This window comes from Ursus americanus, chromosome 6, assembly GCF_024610735.1.
Source record: "Ursus americanus isolate L20-20 chromosome 6, mUrsAme1.1.p, whole genome shotgun sequence".
NCBI lineage: Eukaryota > Metazoa > Chordata > Mammalia > Carnivora > Ursidae > Ursus > Ursus americanus.
The window spans coordinates 3,394,801-3,418,385 of NC_142132.1; the positions used below are offsets into that span (position 1 = coordinate 3,394,801).

The following is a 23,585-nucleotide window of genomic DNA, read 5'->3' on the forward strand; positions in this document are numbered from 1 at the left end:
ACAGAAACCCTGGAAACCAGGAGAAAGTGAAGGGCACACTTGAAATAAAGTAACTCAAGAATCAACAACCATTACCCTACTCTTGCAGGGAGGGAAGATAACGTGTCCAAGACTCATTCTGACCGCTGCCAGGTGACCAGCAGGAAGGAAGGAAGGAAGGAAGGAAGGAAGGAAGGAAGGAAGGAAGGAAAAGACAAAGAGAGAAAGACAGAAAGAAAGATAGAAAGACAGGGAGGAAGGGAGGGAGAAAACTTAGCAGACCTTCAAGAAGAAGGAAATCATCCCACACGGAAGCACAGTAACAGAGACAGGAACAAAACCCACCAATCAATCAATCGATCACATAAATCTGCATGAGTATTAAATGTTGAAAACAACGACGAAGACGATGATGATGATGATAACTTTTAGAGTATTTGAATTGAACCCAAGAGCACAAAAGCTGGGTCGGAGGTAAATAGAAGAAACCTCTATGAAGCACCTCATCGTTCCGGACATGGTGAAGGGCAGTTTTAGGTGAGCGTTAGCAAGGCAAGGATTCACACTGCAATCTCTAGGTGAATAACTAACAGAGCAAAAAGGTCTGTAGAATGAGAAAGGTAATAGATGAGGAAAATGAAGAATAAAAAATATTTTATTAATCTAAAAGAAAGCAAAATAAAGTAGAAATAAAGGAGCAAGAGATACGGGTCAAGTACAAGACAAATAGCAAAATGACAGGATTAAACTCAACTACACCTGCAACTACTATCATTTTGAGAGAGAGACTGCGTGTGCGCGAGCAGGCAGTGGCAGGGTGGGCAGGTGGGGGCAGAGGGAGAAAGAGAATCCCAAGCAGACTCCACATCCAGTGCGCAGCCCAACGAGGGGCTCTATCTCATGACCCCGAGATCATGACCTGAGCCGAAATCAAGCGTTGGACACTTAACAGACTGAGCCACCCAGGCACCCCTGTGATTTTAATGTGACCGGACTAAAAAAATGAAGCTTATTATGCCAGATATTTTAAAAACCCACACGCTATTTACACACTTTAAATATAAGGACAAAGGCTGAACGTGAAGGATGGAAAAAGAAACAGCATTCAGATCTGATCGAAAGAAGTCGCGTATAATAACAGTAACGCCAGACAATGCACATTTTGCACCTGTAAGGGTGCTGCTATTAAAAAAAGCAGAATAACAAATGTTGGCCAGGATAGGGAAAATCTGGAGCCCCTGAGCACTGCTGGGAGCAGTGGAAAATGATGTACTTCCTACAGGAGGTAAGGAGTTTCCTCAAAAATTCACAACTACCACGTGGCCCAGCAAGTCCACAGCTGGGTGTACATCCAAAAGAAGCGGTGAAAGCAGGGACCTGAAGAGATACTTGCACCCCACGTTCAGAGCAGCATTATCCACAATGGCCGAGAGGAGGAAGCAACGCAAGAGTCTATCAGAGGGAGAACATAAAATGTGGTGGGGGCATGTATGACCTGTATGGTCACGTGTCAATCTGACTGCACCACAGGGCGTCCAGCCGTTTGGTTAGACACGATTTCTGGGTATGTCTCTGAGGGTTTGCAGACTGAGAGAAGCATCTGAATCAGTATATAGAGTAAAGCAGACTCCACTCCTCAACGCAGGTGGGTCTCACCTAATCCGTGGAGGGTCTAAACAGAAGAAAAAACAAGGGGAAGGAAGGGAGAAACTCGCTCTCGGCCAGGCTGTCTTCCAGCCGATCTGTGACATACATCCCCCATAACAAAGTCTCTGTTTCACTGGCAAAACAGCACAAGCACGCACGGGCGCACCGCGAGGACACCTGCTAAGTGGAAGGAGCCAGTCACAAGGACACAAATGCTGTAGGAGTCCGCTTCTATGAGGTACCGAGAGGAGTCAAATTCACAAAAACAGAAAATTATGTTGCCAGGGGCTAGGGGGAGGGTGAAACGGGGAGTTACCTGCCCGGGTACAACAATTTCAAGGCTGCAAGATGGAAACCTTCTGGAGACCTGGAGCACAACAGTGTGAATATACTGAGTACTACGGAACTACTTACTTAGAAATGGTTACAATGGTAAATTTATGTGTTTTACCACAATAAAAAAAACCCTAGCCAATGAAGATGCTAAGGGAAGAAGTTTTAACTGCAGTATAAAGGTTCACTTCATAGCAATCGACAGGGCAGTCCAAAGGAAGACCTAACAGTGTGAAATGTGTACCCACCTAATAACACAGTCTAAAAATATATTAGGGAAAAGACAAAACTAAAGCAGCAGAAAAACCAAAAACATAATTTGAGATTTTTTTTTAAAAGATTTTATTTATTTATTTGACAGAGAGAGACAGGCAGCGAGAGAGGGAACACAAGCAGGGGGAGTGGGAGAGGGAGAAGCAGGCTCCCAGCGGAGGAGCCTGATGTGGGGCTCGATCCCAGAACACCGGGATCACGCCCTGAGCTGAAGGCAGACGCTTAACGACTGAGCCACTCAGGAGCCCCAATAATTTGAGATCTTAACACATCTCTCTCTCTCAGTAGCTGATGCGGGCACGCAGGCAAAGAGGTCATAAAGCTTACGGGAGAGGTGTGCCTTACCCAGCCTGTGAAGGGTCATACCTAGAATGCCGCCCCCAGCAACTGCAGAACGCACACTCTCTTCCAGGGCTCACCAGCCCCTCTCCTGCACTGTTCCACAGCAAGTCTCAGCACACCGCAAGGACTGAAGTCAGACCGGCCGCAAGCACGACCTGCAGTGACACTGGACCAAAAATCACTAACAAAAGGATAACTGGAAAAAAACAACAACTTTTGGAAAGTAAGGCACACACAGCTAAATACTCTGGGGTTAAACATTTAATATAACAGACTTAGAAAATATTTTGAACTGAGTGAATATAAAAATAGGAGTGTCAGTATTTACAGAATGCAGCCAGAGCTGCATTCACATCAGAAGAAATGTATAGCTCTGTAAGTCCATCTGAAAAAGAAGAGAGGCTGAAAATCAAGTGAGCTTCCATCTCAAAAACCTGAAAAACAAAAACACCAAATGAAATTCAAAGAAAACAGATGGAAGGAAATAAGAGCAAGAACAGAAATTAAGCATAAGACAGAAAAACAAGAAGGACAACAACAAAACCGAAGGTCAGTCCACTGAAATAAGTAAACTGACAGACTGATCATAAAAAAAGAGAAAGGACAACATCCTGACAGTATTAACTCAGTTAGTGAAAGAAGAAAACCAGGAACGCTGGTGTGGGGGTGCGACACCCGGACCCACCACCGATGCAGCCGTGTGGGCTCCGCACGGTCCTGAACGAAGACAGACACACCCTCCCCGCACGTGTGGCCAGGAGGCAGACAACCCTCGTGCAAGGCTGGACACCGGCGGCGGCAGCCTCTGGGCCTCATACACCCACCGTGATACAATTAAAAGTATATTAATCTGCTATTGCTGTGAAAAGAATTTACTGCAAACGTCGTGGTCCAAACACCCCCTATTTGTCATCTGACATCCTCTGCCTCAGAAGTGCCACTGGTCCAGCCCAGAGCCTCTGCTCAGGGTCTGAGACCATGCTCCGGTGTCCGCAGGGCTGATTCTTAGCTGCAGGCTGGGTGGGAGTCCGCTTTGCCAGCACGTGTGGGTGGCCGTGGAAGCCGGGTCCCTCAGCTGGAGGGCTGGGGCCCCATTGTCTGGCAGGGGTGTGACCGCTCTCAGCACCTTGCCCCTCCACCCCTGCCACCTCAGCACAGACAGCACCCTCTCCTGCCTGCGACCCACGCCCTCTCCCACCACCACCGGGAAAACTCACCACTTGGAAGGAGCCCATGAGATTATTAGGTCAGGACCACTCCCAGACTCTCCCTATCTCTAGGTCAACTGACAAGCAGCCTCAGCTGCATTTGTAAAATCCCCTTTTCCACAAAAGGCAGCAATCGCAGGAGCAACAACAGGAGGTGAAGGTCATAGGAGCCACCTTAGTATTAACCTACCACAGAAATTAATAACAAAGTCATAAATAAAAACTCCATGTCTCAAAATTTAAAAATACTTCCAAATAACTCATTTTCTAAGCAGGAAATCATACTGAAACTTAAAAGATACTTGAAAAGGCATAACAATGAAAACAGACCTACTACAACTTTTAAACGCAGGGAAGCAGGACACGGAGGACGCTATGTGAAATCAGCAAAGGCAAGGGGTCAAAACGTAAGGTAAGCCTTTAATCTGGAAGTCAGAAACAGGACAGAGAATAAGAAACAGGAGGAAATAGCAGGCAGAAACTTACGAGCAATTATTAGATCTAAGACACAATACGTGGGACCACAGTCAACTCTGGTTCCTAAAGGCTACAAGGATAGGCAAACATCTCCTAAGATAGGACAAGCAGAAAGAAGAGAATGTGAAAATAAGCAATATAAGGAATGAAAACAGGAAACACAATAACAGAGATTTAAAACTTGTGAGAAAACAATGAACTGTTTTCCCTTTCAAAAATTGAAAATCTGGCTTAAAGTAATTAACCTAACTATAGCTTTAAAAAAACTAAATAATCTTATAACTAAAAAAGCAATTAAATCACTAATTTAAAAGTCTTCCCACAAATACTGGGTTACAAAGGCAAAATGTACCAAATTTTGAAAGAAAAGATCATTTTTATCTAAATTCTTCAAGAGAAAAGAAAATAGAGGATGGCCAATCTATTCATGAGTCCGTTATCTTTGAAACCCAGACCACACAGGGATGCTATAAGAAAGGAAAAGAATGGGCAATCTCATTCGTAAACACAGATGCAAAAACCCCAAACAAAAAATCAGTAAGCCTAGCCCAGATGATGCTTAGTGGGCAAGTTCATCCCTGAAATGCAAAAATGATTTAACATTAATAAATCTATAGAAGTAATTACCCACATCAACAGACATAGGGGGTGGGAATCACATCATCATTTTGATAGATGCAGAAAAATAATTTAGTAAAGTTCAGAGCCTACCAATGATTTTTAAAAATTTTTCAGACAACCAAAAGAAAAAAAAAAAAAAGGAAGCTTCCTTTCTACCAAAAGCCTATAAAAAACTTCATTTTTGTTGGTGAAAAATTAACAGCTTTCTCTTTAAAATAAGCAACAAGGTAAATATATAAATTATGACCATATCTTTACTGACCATGGTTGTGGAGGCCCTAGCTAGCACAACATGGCAAATTAAAGAAGTAAATGATTAATTAACAGAGTGGAAGGCAAGAAGCCAACTCTCATTCATAGATAGTATGACTGATCGTCTACACAGAAAATTCAAGAATATTCATACAGTATATTAAAGAGAGAATTTAGCAAAGAAACTAAATATAAGATGAGCATACAAAAATCAATACAGCATTTCCATGTACCAATCACAAAGAAAGGATTACCTTAAAAAAAAAGAGAGAGAGAGAGAGAGACACCATTTATGATAGCAACAAATACAATAAGGACCTGGGGAAAACATCACCAAAGTGGGGCAAGCTCTTCATGAAAGAAGCTATTAAAAATAAGCAGACACTAAAGAAGACCTAAATAAATATATAGGAAAGATACAGCACATTCAGGAGGAAGAGTCACATCATGAAGATGTTATTCTCCCCACATTAATTAATTAATTATAGATGTAAGCAGCTCCAATCAAAACACCAAAGGCTTCTTTCTAAGAATCTGACAAACTGATTCTGAAATTTGTACGGACGAGCAAGATGGGAAGACTTAACGCCACCAACGTTAAGAGTTAGCCTAAAGCTATGGTAATTAATATAATGTGCTATCAGTACAGAAATAGCACTATAAAGGAAAAGAATCACAAATTCAATTATGTTCGACTACATGAAAATTAAGAACCCCTGTCCACTGAAAGGTAAGCCACGCACTGAGGGGCAGTAACAGTGCCCATGTGACAAAGCCCTCGAATCCAGAAGGTAAAATCCTCCTGTCAATCAATAAGAAAAGGATACCTCAGTAGAAATACAGGCAAGAGGGTACGAGCACACACTCGGCAAGAGGAATCACGAATGGCGACGTGAAAGCTGCGCAAAGTCACTGGTAATCAGAGAGACGAAAGTGAGGATCACAACGAGACCATTACTTTCGAGCCGGTAGTTAGCAGTGATTAAGGAAATTCCAAGTTTGGGTCAGGGAACATCAACTGATAGGAGTCTAATGTGCTTCAACCACTTTACAAAACAGTTACTGTCCTGTAACACTGAAGAGGGACGGTGCAGGAGTTGTGCCCTTGAGTGAACAGCAAGGAGGAACGGTCGTAGATGTGCACTGGAAGCCTCGTACGAGCGTGATCATAGCTGCCGTGGGTGACCAGCAAACACTGGGAACAACCCAAGCGCCCGGGGACCAAACACAGACAAATACACAAGCAAACAGAGGCACAGTCACGTGGGGAGACGCTGGGACGTGAAGACGGCGTATGTAGCCACGCACAGCTCACACGGTATTCTGAGCGGAAGAAAGCAAGGCTAGAACACTCAGAGCACATCACATGCTCTTTATAAAAGTCCAAATGAGCCACGCTAAATGGGATCTTGTTGAAAAGCAGCTGGGTAGATGGTCAAACCATACACATCTAAAAAGTAAGAGAAAGATAAACACAAACTTCAGAACAGCCATAACAGAAGGGGGGGGCAGGACAGGAGGAGAGGTGCACAGATGCCCTCCCCAGGACAGGTGGTGCGATGCTTCCTGAATCAGCACTGAGCTGGCCGGTGTCCTGATTATCGTCTGTACTTCACAGCTTAGACATCTCACGCACTCGTTGGTGTGTATCAAACAACACATAATTTTAAAAGGAAAAATGAAGGAAGGAAAGAGGAAAGGAGGGAGGGAAAGGAGGAAGAAAAAAGAAAAAAAAAAAACCACTGCACCAGAAAACCACTCAAGATCAAATTAATATAGCAAACCACACCGAAGCCGAAATCCTGTACGCTGGGAAAATGACAATACCTGAAGAAGACGCACATCTGGTGACTGGAAAAGAGCAAAGAGTGCTTTTAATAAGGGCTCAAGACCATGCTAAGAGACACTTGCACAACTCCGTCACCACAGACAGAAGCGGGTTCATTTCTGTTGCACACTAGCACACCACACACTTGCACAACTCTGTCACCGCAGACAGAAACGGGTTCATTTCTGTTGCATGCTAGCACACCGCGCACCTGCACAACTCCGTCACCGCAGACAGAAACGGGTTCATTTCTCTTGCACGCTAGCACACTGCACACCTGCATGACTCTGTCACCGCAGACAGAAACGGGTTCATTTCTGTTGCACGCTAGCACACCGCACACCTGCACGACTCCGTCACCACAGACAGAAACAGGTTCATTTCTGTTGCACGCTAGCACACCACACACTTGCACAACTCTGTCACCGCAGACAGAAACGGGTTCATTTCTGTTGCATGCTAGCACACCGCGCACCTGCACAACTCCGTCACCGCAGACAGAAACGGGTTCATTTCTCTTGCACGCTAGCACACTGCACACCTGCATGACTCTGTCACTGCAGACAGAAACGGGTTCATTTCTGTTGCACGCTAGCACACCGCACACCTGCACGACTCCGTCACCACAGACAGAAACGGGTTCATTTCTGTTGCACACTAGCACACCGCACACCTGCACGACTCCGTCACCGCAGACAGAAACAGGTTCATTTCTGTTGCACACTAGCACACCGCGTTGGTCCACGTGGGCAAAGTTTATATGTAACCCAAAACTAGGCAGTTAACACATTTTCCCCTTACTTCTCCTGCAGCCCCTGAGATGTGGGATTGCGGAAGTGATGTGGCCATTCACATATGGTAGGAGGTACCATGCTCATTTCAGGGAGTATTTGGCAAGCATCATACAATCATGGCTGTGCACGGTTCTCACACTGGTCGGGGGGGACGGACGGTGGTGACAGCACAGGCGTATCCTCTCAGCAACCTGCACGTCCCACTTGTAGGGCGCATGTTGAGTCTTTTCTTCTCAGGTGTGCACGTGGCTGAGAGAGAAACAGTGCAAACCACCAGGCTAGCTCTGCGTGCCAAGTAGTTCATACTAGCTACCCGAGAAACCGGGGACAAAGGACAGCTGCCACTGATTGATTTCTCAGATGCAGTGCTGCAGTGAGCTCTCTAGATGGTCAGGTAGACAGCAATGCAGGGGGTTAATGTTATCACCACTATTAAATTTAATTGATGAAGGTCTGGGCTGGCAGAGGCATTAACGGCAGTGGTGTGTGAATTCAGGCAGGAAGGAACACACTCTCCTCCTGTCTGGTCTCGTCTTCCACAGCCTGAAAATGCCACAATGACAGCCTTCAGCAGAGCATGCTTCTAGTGACGCCATGCCTTAAAAACAGCAACAGTGACAAGGGAAAAATACCCTGAGTTCAAGAGGCCCTTGATTTCCTCTGACTTTCCAATTCTGGTTCTCTCAGTATTCAGTTGAAATGGCCCTCCTTTGGAGTAAAAATACGGATAAAGTTCTTTAAATTTCTTAACAGAGAGTCAACCCATTTCTACCAGCTTAACCCAACACCTGCCACCTGGGACCACCTGTGTGTCATTCTCACTGCTGACCTGGATCTAGTGTGAGCAGAACACACTGCCGGAGTCGAAGGGCACGGGAACCAGCAGGGCAGGGCAGCAACAGGAGGGACGGCTCTGGCAGCCCACTGGCAGCTGACCCGTATCCTCTCCTAACGTTCCTCAGCAGACTTACATCAGACTCCTGGGTGACAGACTCCTCCTGAGAAGACCCTCTCTCCATGCATTCCTCTCTGACCCTCTTCCATCCTCCACCCAATCGAGGAAGACCACTGGAACATGTCTCGCTCGACTGTCATTGTCAGTTCCCTAAACAACACGATACCTTCAGTTTAAATTGAGGATCCACAAGAAAACAAAGGAAAAGAAAGTCATACAAAAACCATTTCTGCATTTGGTCATTTAAAAAAGCCAACACTAAATTCCTTACTATCCCTTACTTAAAACTTTAGGACAAATTCCTCTCACAGGAAAAGGTTTCTCTCTCCTGAATAGATGATATTTATGTACTAATTATACAATGAGTGCTGGGTAGCTCCTACTTCCCTTTTCACCATGGCTGCCTGTATGCTCACTGACAGAGTTCACCTGTACTTGCATAATCTAGCCTCAGCCTAGGTTTCCTGGCATACTTGACTTTCTTTGTGCACAGCTCTCTGGCAACCACAACTACCCAAATATAGTCAAGAAACAGAAAACAAACAGAAAAGCCTCTGACAGAAGGCTAAACAGCTGACACAAATCCCTGTGCTACAGGTCACGGGCTCTGGAGCCGGCCTGCCTGGGTTAAAACAGTTATTATAGGTATGTCCCCACGGTCAAGACAGAGGAAATAAAAAACATGCGGAGAGAAGATATAAAAAGGACCCTAATGGAACTTAGACGTAAAATACGGTATCTAAAATGAGAAATACACCTGGTGTGATGAACAGATTAGATATGGCAGAAGGGAAAAATTAGTGACAATGAAGGCAAAATATTTTTTTAACTATCCAGGCGGAGAAAAAAAGATGGAAGGAAATGAACAGAGCATCAGTAACACGTGGACCAATATTAAGCAATCGGACGTACATTGGAGTCACCCCAGAAAAAGGAAAAAGGCAGAAAAATATTTGAAAAAATATTAACTGTTTCTTCAAATTAAATGAAAAATCTATACTCACAGATGCGAGAAACTCATCGAAAGCAAAGCATTAAAACATAAAGAGAAGTAAACTGAGGCACATCATAATCAAATTGCTGGGAAAAAAGCGATAAAGAAAAACCTTCCAAGTGGCCGGAAGGGGGAAGCAGGACGGATTCCAAGCACAGAAAAAACATGAAGCATGACAGCACACTGGTCACCAGGAGCTATGTCAGGCGGGACACAATGGAACACCATACTTAAAGCATGAACGGAAAAAAATGGTCAATCTAGAATTCTATAAGCCACAAAATATCTTTCAATAATAAAAGCAAAACAAAGGCTTTTTCAAAAGAAGAAAAAAGGAAGACGGTTCATGTACTAACATCTGCATTTGAGAAACATTGGTGCAAGTTCCTTAGGCATAAAAAAAATGATACCAGATGGAAACTTGGGTTTACACAAAGGAATGAAGAGCATGAGAAACAGAAAATATGCAAATAAATATAAAAGAGGGTTCCTATTTTTAATCTCTTAAAAGATAACTCCTGGGCATCTGTGTGGCTCAGTCAATTAAGTGTCTGCCTTCAGCTCAGGTCATGCTCCCAGAGTCCTGGGATCGAGTCCCACATCGGGCCCTTGGCTCAGCAGGGAGTCTGCTTCTCCCTCTGCCTGTGCTGCTCCCCCTGCTTGTGCTCTCTCTCTCGCTAGCTCTCTCTCTGTGTCAAATAAAATCTTTAAAAATTAAAAAATAAAAGATAACTCCCTGCCTAAAGCAAAAATGACAATATATCTTGGAGTCTGTAGCATAGGTAGAAATAAAATGTATTACATGAGTCCAACAGGAACACGGGAGAGCCTGACGCGGCTGTCGTAGGTTCTCCGCTGTATGTGATGCTGAGTAATGTCACGTGAGCGCAGACTCTGACACGCTAAACATGCACACGACGCCCAGAGTAAGCACTACAAAGAAAAGAATGGAGAAAGAGCCAGTAAGCCAACAGTATCGATAGAAGTTCAGCTAAAATCATTAAAATATATATCCGAATAATCCAAAAGGTGGCAGGAAAATGAGGGGGCAAAAGATCAAATGGCACAAACAGAAGTCAAACAGCAAGACAGCGCACTTACACCCAACCCTACTGATAACTGCATAACGCAAATGCTCTCAATACTCCAATTTCTAAAAAGTCTTGATTCGATAAGAGTTTTTAAAAACAAGAGACCCAACTGTATGGTGCCTACGAGAAACACATGTGAGAGGTAATGACAAAATCAGTAAAATATAAATGAGTGGAAGAACATTTGCCACAGAAACACTAAGGAAAAGAAACCTGGAGTAGCCATCTTAGTATCAAACAAGGAATTTCAAAACAAGCACTATTATTAAGACGGAAGGCGGCCATTTCAGAAAAGTAAATGGGTTCATTCACCAAGAGGACATACAAATTCTAAATATGCACATACCTAATAAAAAGTTTGAGGCAGAGGAAGCAAGGGCTGAGAATCAAAGGGGAAACAGACAAATCTCGAGCTGTAGCTAATAATTTCTAGACCAGCGAGACAGAGGACCTGAACCGCATGATCAACAATCCCGACCCAGCTGACACATACAAGAACACTCTACCCAAAAACTGCAGAACATTCACCAACGTAGGTCATGTTCTGGGCCACGAAACAATTCTCAATAAATTTAGGACTGAAATCATAAAAAGTATGTCCTCTGACCACGAGGTAATTAAATGGAAGACCAGTGACAGAGAGATATCAGGCAAATCCTTGACTATTTGGAAATGAGACGACATACTTCTAAATAAGCCATGCACTCAGAAGGAATCGCAAAGGAAACCAGAACACACAGGGCACTGAATGAAAGTAAGACGACAATGCAGCCATCAGCGCGACGCGGCTCTAGCAAGCTTCACGCTTCAAGGGAACACTCGACACTGAGGGTCAACAGGAGAAAAGACCAAGGGCTCAACTCAATGACCTAAGCACCCACCTTAGCAAAGGACAAAGAGAAAGTAAACTGAACCCAAAGGAGGCAGGAGAAGGGAATAATAAAGAGAAGCGAAGAAATAAGTAAAAGAGAAAAGGAAGAGGAAATCAATTATAACAACAGTTGGTTCTCTGAAATGGACAAACCACCAACTAGAACAATTAGAAAAAAAGGAGAAAAACACAAATTACCAATATCAGTAATAAAAACAAAGACCTGACTTAAATCCTACAGACACTCAAAGGACAGTAAGAGAATATTAAAATAACTTTGGGCCAATAAATTCAAACAAGTGAGATGAAATGGCCAAGTTCCTTGAAAACCACAAATTACCAAAAAGTCACTGTGGAAGAAAGAAATGACTTGAATAACACTCTGCCTACTAAAGAAACAGAATTCATGGTTAACATCCTTCCCAAAACAGAAAACCCGACGCCTATGTGGCCTCATTGGCCAATCTATCAAACATTCCAAGAAGAAACAATATTAACAGCACACAAACTGTTCCAGGAAATAAGAGACACCTCACCTCACGAGTCTAGGATTGCTCTAATTCCAAACTGGACTCTCCCAGACAAGAAAGCTACGGGTCAGTATCCCCAGAATCACAGACACACAAATCCTCAAACACAGTAACAAACTGAATTCAGCAAGTGTGACAGTACTGATACCCATACATCCAAGCGGGGTCATCCAGGAACGCAGTCGGTTTAGCGCATGCAGGTCAAGCACTGTGATTCAGCATGTGAACCACACGAAGGAGAAAACTTCCCCAATGTGACAAGAGGCACCCGCAGAAAAGCACCGCGAAGACCCCGCTTCACCGTGACTGAGGATGATGGAAAGGGCAGTGAACACGGCTGGTGAAAAGTAAGAGGCAACCCTCCTCCCCTCCTGCTCCACAAACTCAAGGTCAAGGGGGAAAAAGCCAGTTCATGTCAGAATGTCTGCATGAAGCCATCAAGCTTGTGGTCTTTATTCCACAATCTCGACCGTTTTGGGTCTTCTGGGCCCAGGCGGAAAGTGTGCAGGAGCACTCGGTGGCAAAGTGGGAATGGGGGCCTGTGTGCAGGAACGCACCTGCCCGGCTGCGGGAGCTCTTCCAAGAAGCGGCCGACGTATCCACGGAACACAAGCTCTACTTGCAGGAATGAGGAAGGACCTATGGGTATTCAGACGAGGGTATCCCGAAGACATTTTCTCAAAAATAAACAAAGTGAGCACATCACTGCAAGTGACATATTGACAGTATTTGCTGCTAATGGTAAATGGAGAGCTTCAAGTGATGATTACAGCTTTGGGAGACTGGCATCCACCACCGCGGCTTAGCCTCCCAATTCTTAGGTAGGCGGTGCTATCCACAAGCATGGGTTTCAACACTGCATTATGAAACCTGTCATCGTTTGGAAGATGTGCGTAAATCAGCAAACCGATATTTTCCAAAAGACCAAAGAATGATGTAACAAAATCATTCAAGGTGCGAGACACACCAATCGATTTCCATGTAAGGGGGTACAAAAAGCTCCCTAAGGGCTCAGATGCCACACAGTGAAGAACCTTCAAGAAGCTAACACTTTCCTTGTCGAGTTCTGATGCCATCTCACAGAATATTCACAATTATCTGAAAAAGCTATTAAAATGCCCTTCCTTACCAGTTATTTGTATGAAGCCAGACTCTCTTGATATGCTTCAACCCAAACGCATCAGAGCAGACAGAGCACAGAAGCTGGTATGAGGTCTAGCTCCCTTCTATTAATGCAGTCATTTAAAAGATGTGGGATAAAAGTAAACCAATACCACTCATTTCACTGTTTTTTATGGAAAATAGTTACTTTCCATTTAAAAATGTGTTATTTGCATTAAAATGTAATAGGTTAATTGTTGCTTAAGTGAATTGATAATAATTTCAAATTTCTCAACGTTAACTTCTAACATGGTAATTTGATATATGACTCACATAAGTTCTCTGGGATCTCCAATAAGTTTTAAGAGTGCAAAGTCTCTGAAACCAAATCCCACGAGCGCACTGGTGTGGAGGGAAGAGTCCAGAGACTCTGCCAGGCCCTACCCCACCTCTGCAACCCAGCCTTTCAGGACCAAATCCCCCCATTGCAAACAGGAGGAAGAACAGAGAAACACCCTGTATTCTCTGACACCCAGAACACAACCAGAGGAACATCATAGGAAAATAACCACTTTCCCAGCTTTTTAAATGCCTTCTACTACCTCTACCTCTACCGCCACCTGTACAAACTTTTCCATAAAAATTTGATTAAGTCTCTCCAGGAGACTTCCTTATAAAGCTCCACTAGAGAATGTATCATTATTTCAGCTTAGAGTTAGAAACAAGGAGAAAAAAAAAAAAAGAATCCTTTGGTGTAGCAAGTCAGTGTATGAATACAATTCCATATGAAAACATTTAAAATACATTAGATTTTTGGTCAAGATGAAAGACCAAAAAAAAAAAAAAAAATCAAGCAATCTATTCTAATTGGGTTCCCATGGTAACTGTACAATTGGGTTTTTCAATATAACATCCCAAAGGCCCAATGCACACTTGTAAAATATACTTCAAACAGCCTGAATTGTTTTTACATTACAGCACTCCCAGGAAGATCAATTACTATCCATCCCCACCCTGACTATTAGTGGCAGGACATGTTAACCACGTTAACACTGCTTGCCACATTAACATAAGTCATATACGGAGCACCACATATCACAATCATATAAAACTAATCACACGCTTCAGATTCATCAAACCCGCTCTGGGTAATAAACCGATACCACTGTTGTCACAGAACTGCGTTTACGAAACGTACGAAATCGAGCCCAACCACGTGCCACACCATTATGCCTCTCTTATTGATTTCCAGGATAAACAGAATCAATCATTAATAATTACATTATAAGATGGCCCTCAAGGTTAATCATATTCTTAGAGACTCTCACTATGGAATTTAACAACAAACATAGCTGTGCTAATAAATAAATAAATAAAACATAACTGAGAATTCAAATCCACATTTTAAATATTAACAGCACGATAAGAAGCACAGCGCACTCCGTCACCCGGGATCCCAGCTTCCCCCACAGGGACCACAGTGGTCTCTCCCTGCCAAGCGCCATTCCGGGGGCACGGCGCTGGGTGCCAGCCCACAGAGCAAGGGCACAGAGGGCTGGGGCCATAGCTCAGCAATGGCAAGATTCATTAGGTAAAAGTTTGCAACTTGAGCTTTCTTTGCAACAAGCATAAAAGTCCCTAAATATCTGATGCCTTCTGCAGATCTACACCCCACAGCGCGAACTGGTGCTTCGGTAGAACTAAATTTAGCAATATCCTACCTTTTTGGCCGATTTGGTGCAAATGCAGGCCAGCAGCTGTCAGTGACAAATGTCTTGCGAGGTCCCCAACTCAACAGAGACCTCCAAAAATCCTGAAAGACAACTAAGCATGAAAAGTAGCAAACTGCATGATTCTTAGAATTCTAGCTGGTGTCCAACAGGATGGCCCCATGCTGCTTCTTGATCCAGGCAGGACTAGAGACTGAATTGACCAATGTCAAGGAAAAAAAAAAAAAGCAACCAACCAACCAAGCAATATAAAATCCCAAAGAGCAAATCTAGGCTAGTTCCCCAACCCTCCTCATGCCTAAGAATCGCAGTCACCCAGCACTTACACCAGACTCTCCTCCCCACCTCTCCCTCTTGCATCAGAGGTATCTCAGACAGCATCTCAGAACACGTGCACCCAGGGCCACAATGGCCCCAGGCCCGCCAACAGTCCACCGGCCCTCTGGGCATGTCTTGCCTTGCCTGCCACATCCCCTCTCTGCAACCTTTGGGTTCCCTGGTAGTAAGACACAGGCTTCTGTTTATTCCATTTTCTGTTACTCTACACACACTCACACCTTTGAAAGGGATCCAGGAGCTAAACCTGAGAACCACCCGACAGGACTTCTGAGTATTGTCTGACTACAAAGTTGCCCTTGTCCTAAAATCCCAACTTTATACACAAACCCCAAGTAAGTTTTGTGCTTTTGAAGTAACTAGCCTGCACTTTACCTGTGTATTAGCCCACTCAGCTGCCATAATACAATACTGCAGAATACACAGCTTAAACGGAAACTTATTTTCTCACGGTTCTGGAGGCTGTGAAGTCCGAGATCAAGGTTCTGGCTAACTTTATTTCTGGTGAAGGGTCTCTTCCTGCCTGCAGATGGCTGCCTTCTCCCCTCTGCCCTCAAATGGTGGTGGGGGGGGATGGAGGAGGGGAGAGGGGGGCGGGCAGAGGAGGGAGACACAGGAGGAGGGAGCAGGGAGAGAGAGATCTGTCTCTACCAATCCTGCTGGACGAGGGCCCCACCTTCTGACCCTATTTAATCTTCATTACCTCCTAAAGGCCCTTCTCCAAACATAGTCACGGGGGTTAGGACTTCAACATGTGAATTTGGGGGGGCACCTGGGTGGCTCAGTGGGTTGAGCGTCTGCCTTTGGCTCGGGTAATGATCCCAGAGTCCTGGGATCAAGCCCCACGTCGGGATCCCTGCTCAGAGGGGAGTCTGCTTCTCCCTCTCCCTCTGCAGCTCCCCCTGCTCCTACTCCAGCTCTCTCTCTCTCTCAAATAAATCAAATCTTAAAAAAAAAACATACTTTTGGGGGGACACACTCAACCCTTGGCTGGGCCTCCCATCAAGTACAAGCCCACCCCAGCCTCGGAGGGCTTCTCATACAGAATCCCAGCAGGGAGAGACGAAACCACCACCGGTAAAGCAGATACTGGAGTGTAAGTGTGTGGGCCCGAGGGGAGGACTGAGGCACTGGAAGGACTCAGAGAGTGGCTGTGTTTGGGCTGGGTCAGGAGAGGCTCCCCAGGCAGAGCAGAGGAGGCTCTGGAAAGAGGGAAATGGGATCTCCCACCCATCCACTTGCAGCCTGGTGCACAGGTTTCTAGACAAAGAGCCAGAACAGATGTGCATGGCCATTGGGGTGAAAGTGGATTCAAGAGGAGTCTCATGGGCTCATTCCATTTGGGATCCGGGTGGGCAGGAGGGGGTACCTTGGAGCATTTTTAGACCCCTGCCTTCAGCAGAAGGAAGAAGACATGGTCTGTGGCCAACTCTCCCTGGTCTCATGCCTAAGTGCCGAGCTTCCACCGTCTGTATCAGGCACCCAGCCCTGTTCCGTGCGGGGTGAGGCATTCCCCAGAAGCTTCCCTGGCGCCATCAGGGATCGAAACAGGGGACTGTGTAGGGCTCGGGAGGCTGAGGCTGTAGAAACTGGAGCCAAGCGGCTTCTTCCTCCGCGGCACAGGCCAGGAGATCTGAAGACCCTCATCATCTAGACCTGGAGCCCACGCGCACTTCGTTCTAAACCCCAAGAGGGCCGGACAGAGGTGCCCATACTCACCTGGCTTCCCAAAGACGACCCTCCAACCTAGGTGAACTCCGGGGGCCAGTGTCCTATTACAGCAGCGAGCACCCAGCAATCAAAACAGATCAGAAACGGGGCACCCGGGTGGCTCATTCAGTGAAGCGGCCCACTCTTGATCTCAGCTCAGGTAATGATCTCAGGGTCATGAGTTCAAGCCCCTCCACACAGCGTGGAGCCCACTTTAAAAAAAAACAAAACAAAAACAGACCAGAAACACAAGCACCCAACAATCGAAACAGAACGCGTGCAGCCATGAACTGGCTTCCCAGTAAGTGGGCTCTTCTCCTTGAATGCCAGGGCACAACTAAAGTACAACCAATGGTTGCTTCCAACACGAAAACCACTGGAAACACTTATTTCTGGCCAATACAAAAGAATATTTAACCCATCCAAGAATCCATCCTGTCTTAATAGTCATGATACGCAGTGGCTAGGAGTCAAAGCACCTCGGGCTCAAAGAAGGTTTCTCAGCAAGAACCCTCACCATCCAGAAAAGGAAAATCACTCAGGAAATCCGAACCAGAACCTCCGGAGGCCCAGACAGTACCGCAAGAACAGCAATGGTGATCTCAGTCCAGAAGGAAATGTTCCGATTACACGCGTGGCAAAAATAAACAAGTTAAAAAAAAAAAAAAGCTAAAAGGAAGGCTTTAAAAGACAATACTTTTTGTAGAAAAAACAGAAGCAACATAAAGTACTGGTCATAGCTCAAGCCCCACGTGGATTCAAGCTATTAGGAGAGCAACAGCCAGGATGTCACCAAGGGCCCCAGCATGAGCCTCCAACCCCCCCAGCTCACGCAGGACCTCGCGGGCTTAGCACTGAAAGCCTGTGTCCCAGGAAGCGGCTGGTCACCCATGACAGACAGAACACAGAGCTCTCCAAGAGCCCGCCCTGCTGGGGTGCAGAAGACCTTTACAGTCTTGGTTGATGGCAGCCCAAAGGGTGAATAATGCTGCATCTTCAGAACATTTACTCCATTTTAGAACCTGGGTATTCGTTCTGACAGTTCTTGGAACAAATTTCCAGAGCAGCACCCAAGGAGCAGCCCCCCGCAAGCCGGCTGCTAACGTGGTGGGGACCACGTCCCGCCAACGCCGGAGACGGATGGGCTGGGGTGGGTGCGGAAGGCACTGATCAGCAGACACGCTGGCGGAACACACCGCATCCATCTGCCTCGACATCTTAATCTGATGATAACACAATGGTGACAGAAACAAATTTTTCTGCACAATAAAGAATAGCACACATGGGCTTTTCTTGGGATAGCTAGCTAAATTCAGTAACTTTTGGAAATACATCATTTCTTTTCTTTGCCCATTATTCTAGGAACTTCCACTTGAGTGTGAAAAGCCTTACTAACAAGAGTGGCTGCAAACACAGAACACGGTTCTGATGAGGCGCTGTGCGCAGGACCCCGCCCTCCCCTCTGCTGGTCCCCGCCCCCCGCCCCCCTGCCTCCGGGCCCGCCGCAGGAGCACAGCCCACAGCCCGCCACTAACGTCACTATGTAACCATGACAAGTTCAGGACACGGAGACTTCAAAGCCCCGTTTCTGGGACCTGGGCCATGTTGTGGCTGTCACTAGTGTGGAGTGGACACAGGCCGGCCCAGCCAGACAGCCTCGACACACCTCATCTTTGACTCCACACAAGTCACTGGCGCCTTTCCGTCTGTCCTTCCAGCACGCCAGCCAGTGGCCATCCAGGACCCTCCCAGACACTCTGCCCAGGCCTCCCTTTGCAAGGCCGCCCCCCTCTCATGGTTCACGTCCCCCCTCACAAGTCACTCTCACTAGGGGGCCTTCTCCAACCACCTTCAACCACTGGCAACCCCCAACCAGGGCCACCCTCACCCCAGTGTGCCTCCAGAAGCAGCCAGAACCTAAACCACAGACATGGTGGAGAGGCCAGCTCCCAGCCAGAAGTCCTTGCAGGTGACCCCCACGGGGGCTCGGACAGAGGCACACCCTGAGGACACCGGCAGGCGGAAGGCCATGGAGTCTTTACCAAAGGAGACCGGGCGCATACCGTCCTTTCTGGAGCGACTGTCCACTGCGAACGTGACGGTTTTGTTTCAGGCTCCCACCAGCACTTGTGGGAACAGGTCCCCCCACGGAGAACGGGGCGGTTGTGCCACAAACGACCCCCCTCCTCCCTGCCGACATTTCTGCCCAAGGGAGGTTACAGGAAGGCAGTCCCCCACCCCAGAACCCAAATGCCAGCAGGACGGAAAGTTTATTTACCCTTCCAAGGCCAGATCCTTTGCTCTAATGTCCCCGAGGATTGCTTCTCTGTGAATAAAAAGCATATACACCACACATTTTTCTCCTTTTTCATTAAAAAAACTCATTCTAAACGCAGTCATCTTCCAGGAGCCTCGTCCTCCAGGACGCTCCTCCCTCACCACAGGGCACTCCATCAGAAAGCCCTACGGGACCCCTTGGCTTCACACAAACCGTCCCCACGCCACCTCTGACATGACACCCATGACGGTACTTCACCACCTGCTGCCCCGACCTTCCCTCCCCCCTGTCATCCCTGCCTCCCCAGCACATGACTCGGTGCGCCCCACTCACAAAGGTCCCAAGGCCAAAGCTCAGAGGGAACAGTCCCCTTCCTGGCCAGCCTTGTGCTAACTTTGGGTGTCCTTTCCAGCCCCGACTCCCACCCCTACGCCAGCCGAGCTGCTCACAGATCCATCTGCATCCTGGAGTCCGTGCTCCCACCACTTGGCCCACAAAGTCCCACCCTGGGCCACTCAGCAAACCTTACAAGTCTGCACAAACGCTTCATCACCCTTACAGCTGCAACCGGGCGCAGGTCCATGGCCTGCGGGGACCAGGTGACGAGCATGGCTGAAGTCCGGGACCCCGCCTGGCCCTCAGGGTGCTTCCTCCTTTCTCTGGCACCCACACGACTGTGCTCCCACTCTCAAACAACGCATGGCGGGTACAGGGCACCCTCGATAAACGGCAAAGCACACACAGGTACGGTCTTGCCGCGTCCTCACTGCGTTCAGCCCGGTACTCGTGGTCTGTGCACTGGGAGGTTCAGAACATGTACGTACGTACATACAGGTACGTATTTATTTATGCCACGTCTTGCCCCCACAAAGACGTGTGTCTACGTTCCTCCGCCTCACCCCTGCAAAGGCAGCATGGCACAGCACATGGGCTAACACAGAGCTTCACTCCTACCCTGCGTGCCCTCCTCAGGCCACTCAGCCTCTCCCACGGCCAGTCTCCTCGTACACAAAACGAAGCAACGGATGGCGTCTCTGTCACCCACGGAGCCTGAGGATGCGAGAAGTCGATCCGTGTCAAGCAACCACCACAGTAGGCCTTCCGTAAGTGCTGCTATCAGCAATACCATTACTGCGCTGGCCAGAATCTTCTGGAACTTGACTACCTAACTCTACCAGGCTGAACCACGATCGGAGGATAAAGAGACACCCACACAAATTACTGTGGATTTTCTATTTTCGACAGAGCTGACCTTGCAGATTGCCTCACCCTCCACGACTGGTCTGAGCAGTCACGCCAGGAAAATGCTGTCACGTGCTGGTGTCACTGCTGGTCCCTGACCCCTGCCAGGGCCGGACTCTGAGTCTCGCCCTTCAGCAAGTTCTTTCAGTCTAACTGATGATTTCCGTCAAGGCTCCAGGGCTGCCGGAGACTGGCAAGCCCACCGGACACACCTGCTGAGCCCACCGGCCTGCTCCTGGCCCACGCGGCACAAGCCTGCTGTCAGCGTGACACACGGGAACCCTCACAACGCTGCCACCTGAGTGGGAAACACCTCTCAGTCATCCACCTCCGCAACTCAACAGTGTCCACGGTGAGAAAACAGAAACTGGCAGCAGAGGAAACGACCTCCTTAGAGACAAGAAGAACTGCAGAAAACGCGCTGATTAGCACTGGGCTGTATCATGCTGCAGACCAAACAGAAGTCCATGACCGCCTGGCATCACAGACACACGGGAAGTGGAGCCCTGGAGCCAAGACTCCATCACTAGTCCTGCCTCCTCCGAAAACCAGTTGGTGGCTCTGAGCTAACAGACGTCAACTGTCACTGTCATTCGGGGCTCACCAGGGCCTGGTGTGGTCTGCAAACCAGACTCCCTCCCGAGAGCCAACAATAGTCCTATGAATGGTAGTGTCACTTTCTCTATTGGCAGGGGAAACCAAGGCTCAGAAAAGTTAAGTAAGTTGACTCAAGGTCGTAGAACCAGCAGAGGCAGGTCCAAACAAGCAGTCTGTTACCACGGGCTGCACGCTTACCCCTGTGCGTGCTGCCCCAAACGGGAGCTTGGGCTATGAGTAAATCCACAAAACAAGGATGCTGGTTGGGCTGGAGGGAACCCAGGATTTCTGCTTGGTTCCTCCCTCCCCCTTTTCCAGGTAAAATCTCATCCTCGTACGGGACTGCGATTCCAGATTAAGATTTCTTTCCCAGCAGTGCTTCGTGCTTTATAGCTTCATATGCTTATATTCATGCAGGTGGACAGAATAAGTGTGATCGGTGAGGAGGCAGCTTGGGGTTTAACCTCTGCTTAAAGTCACCCAACTAGGTGGGGCACCAGGGTGGCTCAGTTAGGCATCTGACGCTTGATTTTGGTTCAGGTCATGATTTCAGGGTCATGAGATTTGAGCCCCACATCGGGCTCCTCACTGGGCATAGAGGCTGCTTGAGATTCTCTCTCTCTCCCTCCCCCTTTTGCACCCTCTTTCTTGCTCTAAAATAAATAAATAAATAAATAAATAAATAAAGTCACCCAACTAGTAAATGGCACCACCAAAATCCCTCCCACTGCTCTCCCCGACACCACTCTGGCACTTCCTAAATAAAAACTCAACTCAGTTCCACAAAAATGCACCCAGTTGTGTATTTGAAAATTAACCCTTACCTGAAACCATGCAAATGCTTCTGCCCACAGTGGGAGAAAAGCGAGACCAGCCAGTCAAAAGGAAAGACAGGAGTGAAATACAATATGGCTGTCCATGCTTAACATTTGTTTGTAAAACTAATGCCAAAGTTTTGGTAACATCTGCATCTTTTGTCATAACCACAAGACCGAAAACTATAACGCTGTGATAACATGTTGGGTTTGCAATTTGAAGAGATTCACATGTCTCTAAGGAGTTACAAAACCATACACAGTTCCATAAGCACGGGAAACTGAGAACAATGTTGGCTGCGAATGGATCCTTCTCGAAGAGGAACTCCAGAGCTTGTCTGGGCTGGAGAGCATTACTTCTCAGCCATCCTAAAGATTTCTCAAGAGATGCTCAAATATTAGGGTCCCTAGAATGCCCTGGGAAGCTTGCAAAGACACAGGTCCCCGGTTCTGATCCCATAGGTCTGACAAGGAGCCCTATAATCTGTCTTTTTTAACCAGTACCCTCGGTAACGCTGACACCATGGGGCTTAGACCACCGTTTGAGAATGCTGTTCTGCTATTGCTCATGGACACCCCATTCTCAGGACAGCAACAGATCGCACATTCCAGTGGTGGTTCTTACTAATGACCCCAAACAAGCAGGTCAAACTCTGAAGGCGACACCTTTGGTCCCAATTTTGAGCCCTTTTGACTGGGGAGCAAACTGTAGTAGCTAACAATTAAACAACAAATGAGAAATAGCTACCAGTTACTTATTAAATTTCAACATTTAAATGTCCTATCCCACATTTTGCCCCGTGATTCAATTCTCTCTCTTCACCCATCCAGATACCTCTCAACACCCAGTGCTGGAATTGCCCGATCTGTCAATAAGGTAAGAGTTTTCTAAACTACTATCCATATGACTCAATTTGTCAGTAAAAACTGCCACCAGCGCTGTGCTTGCAGAAAAATGTCCATAAATGCATTATCGCGACTGGCAGATCGATGTCTATAATAAAAACAAATAGATTTAACAAGTGCCTGCTTTTACGAGTGGTGCCATTGGCGGACTGTGCGTTCCATTTCACCCCCGGACTTCTGGGAATGGGCAATAGAGCTCGGGCTGGATACTCTGCTGACTTCACAAGTGCTACTGGTAGGAAATTATTCTAACAAGACAATTTTCGAAGTAGTGGAGTGAACACGCGAGGCATTTATAACTCTCTCACAATCCCTTTCATGGTTACGCACATAACACGGACGACAACAAATGTAGCAACTGTAAGGAAATGTTTCTGTAGAACTTTTAACTGGTTTTACCACCGAGGCAGCACAAGCCAGAAGTTTACTCCAGGTGGGGGGGACGGGGACAGGAGGCCTGACTCCCTGCAGACCCTCAATCCTCTAAGCCCCCAATCTAATTGAAAACAACTTGTCGTCTCAAAAACAAGTTTCAGCATTGAACACGTAGCCAACGGTGTCACTGCTGTGTCAGTGGCCCCTGGGGCTGCCTATTTATTTAGTTATTTCGCTAAAGCAGACATCAGGCACGCGGCTGCCACACGCTGGCTTCACTGCCAGGGAGGGATTCTGAGC

At 46.8% G+C, this 23,585-nt stretch overlaps 1 protein-coding gene across 3 annotated transcripts in view; it reads right to left on the reverse strand.

Annotated features, from left to right (window-relative positions):
* MGMT (O-6-methylguanine-DNA methyltransferase) overlaps positions 1–23,585 on the reverse strand; it is a 294,215-nt gene that overhangs the window by 267,670 nt on the left and 2,960 nt on the right. For 2 of the 3 annotated variants that reach the window (XM_087862566.1, XM_045809501.2), the window contains exon 2: positions 10,506–10,636. The exons of the other annotated variant lie outside the window; for it this stretch is intronic. In XM_087862566.1, the coding sequence (XP_087718692.1) occupies positions 10,506–10,636 (131 nt within the window). The remainder of the gene's footprint in view (positions 1–10,505; positions 10,637–23,585) is intronic. 3 annotated transcript variants of the gene reach the window in all.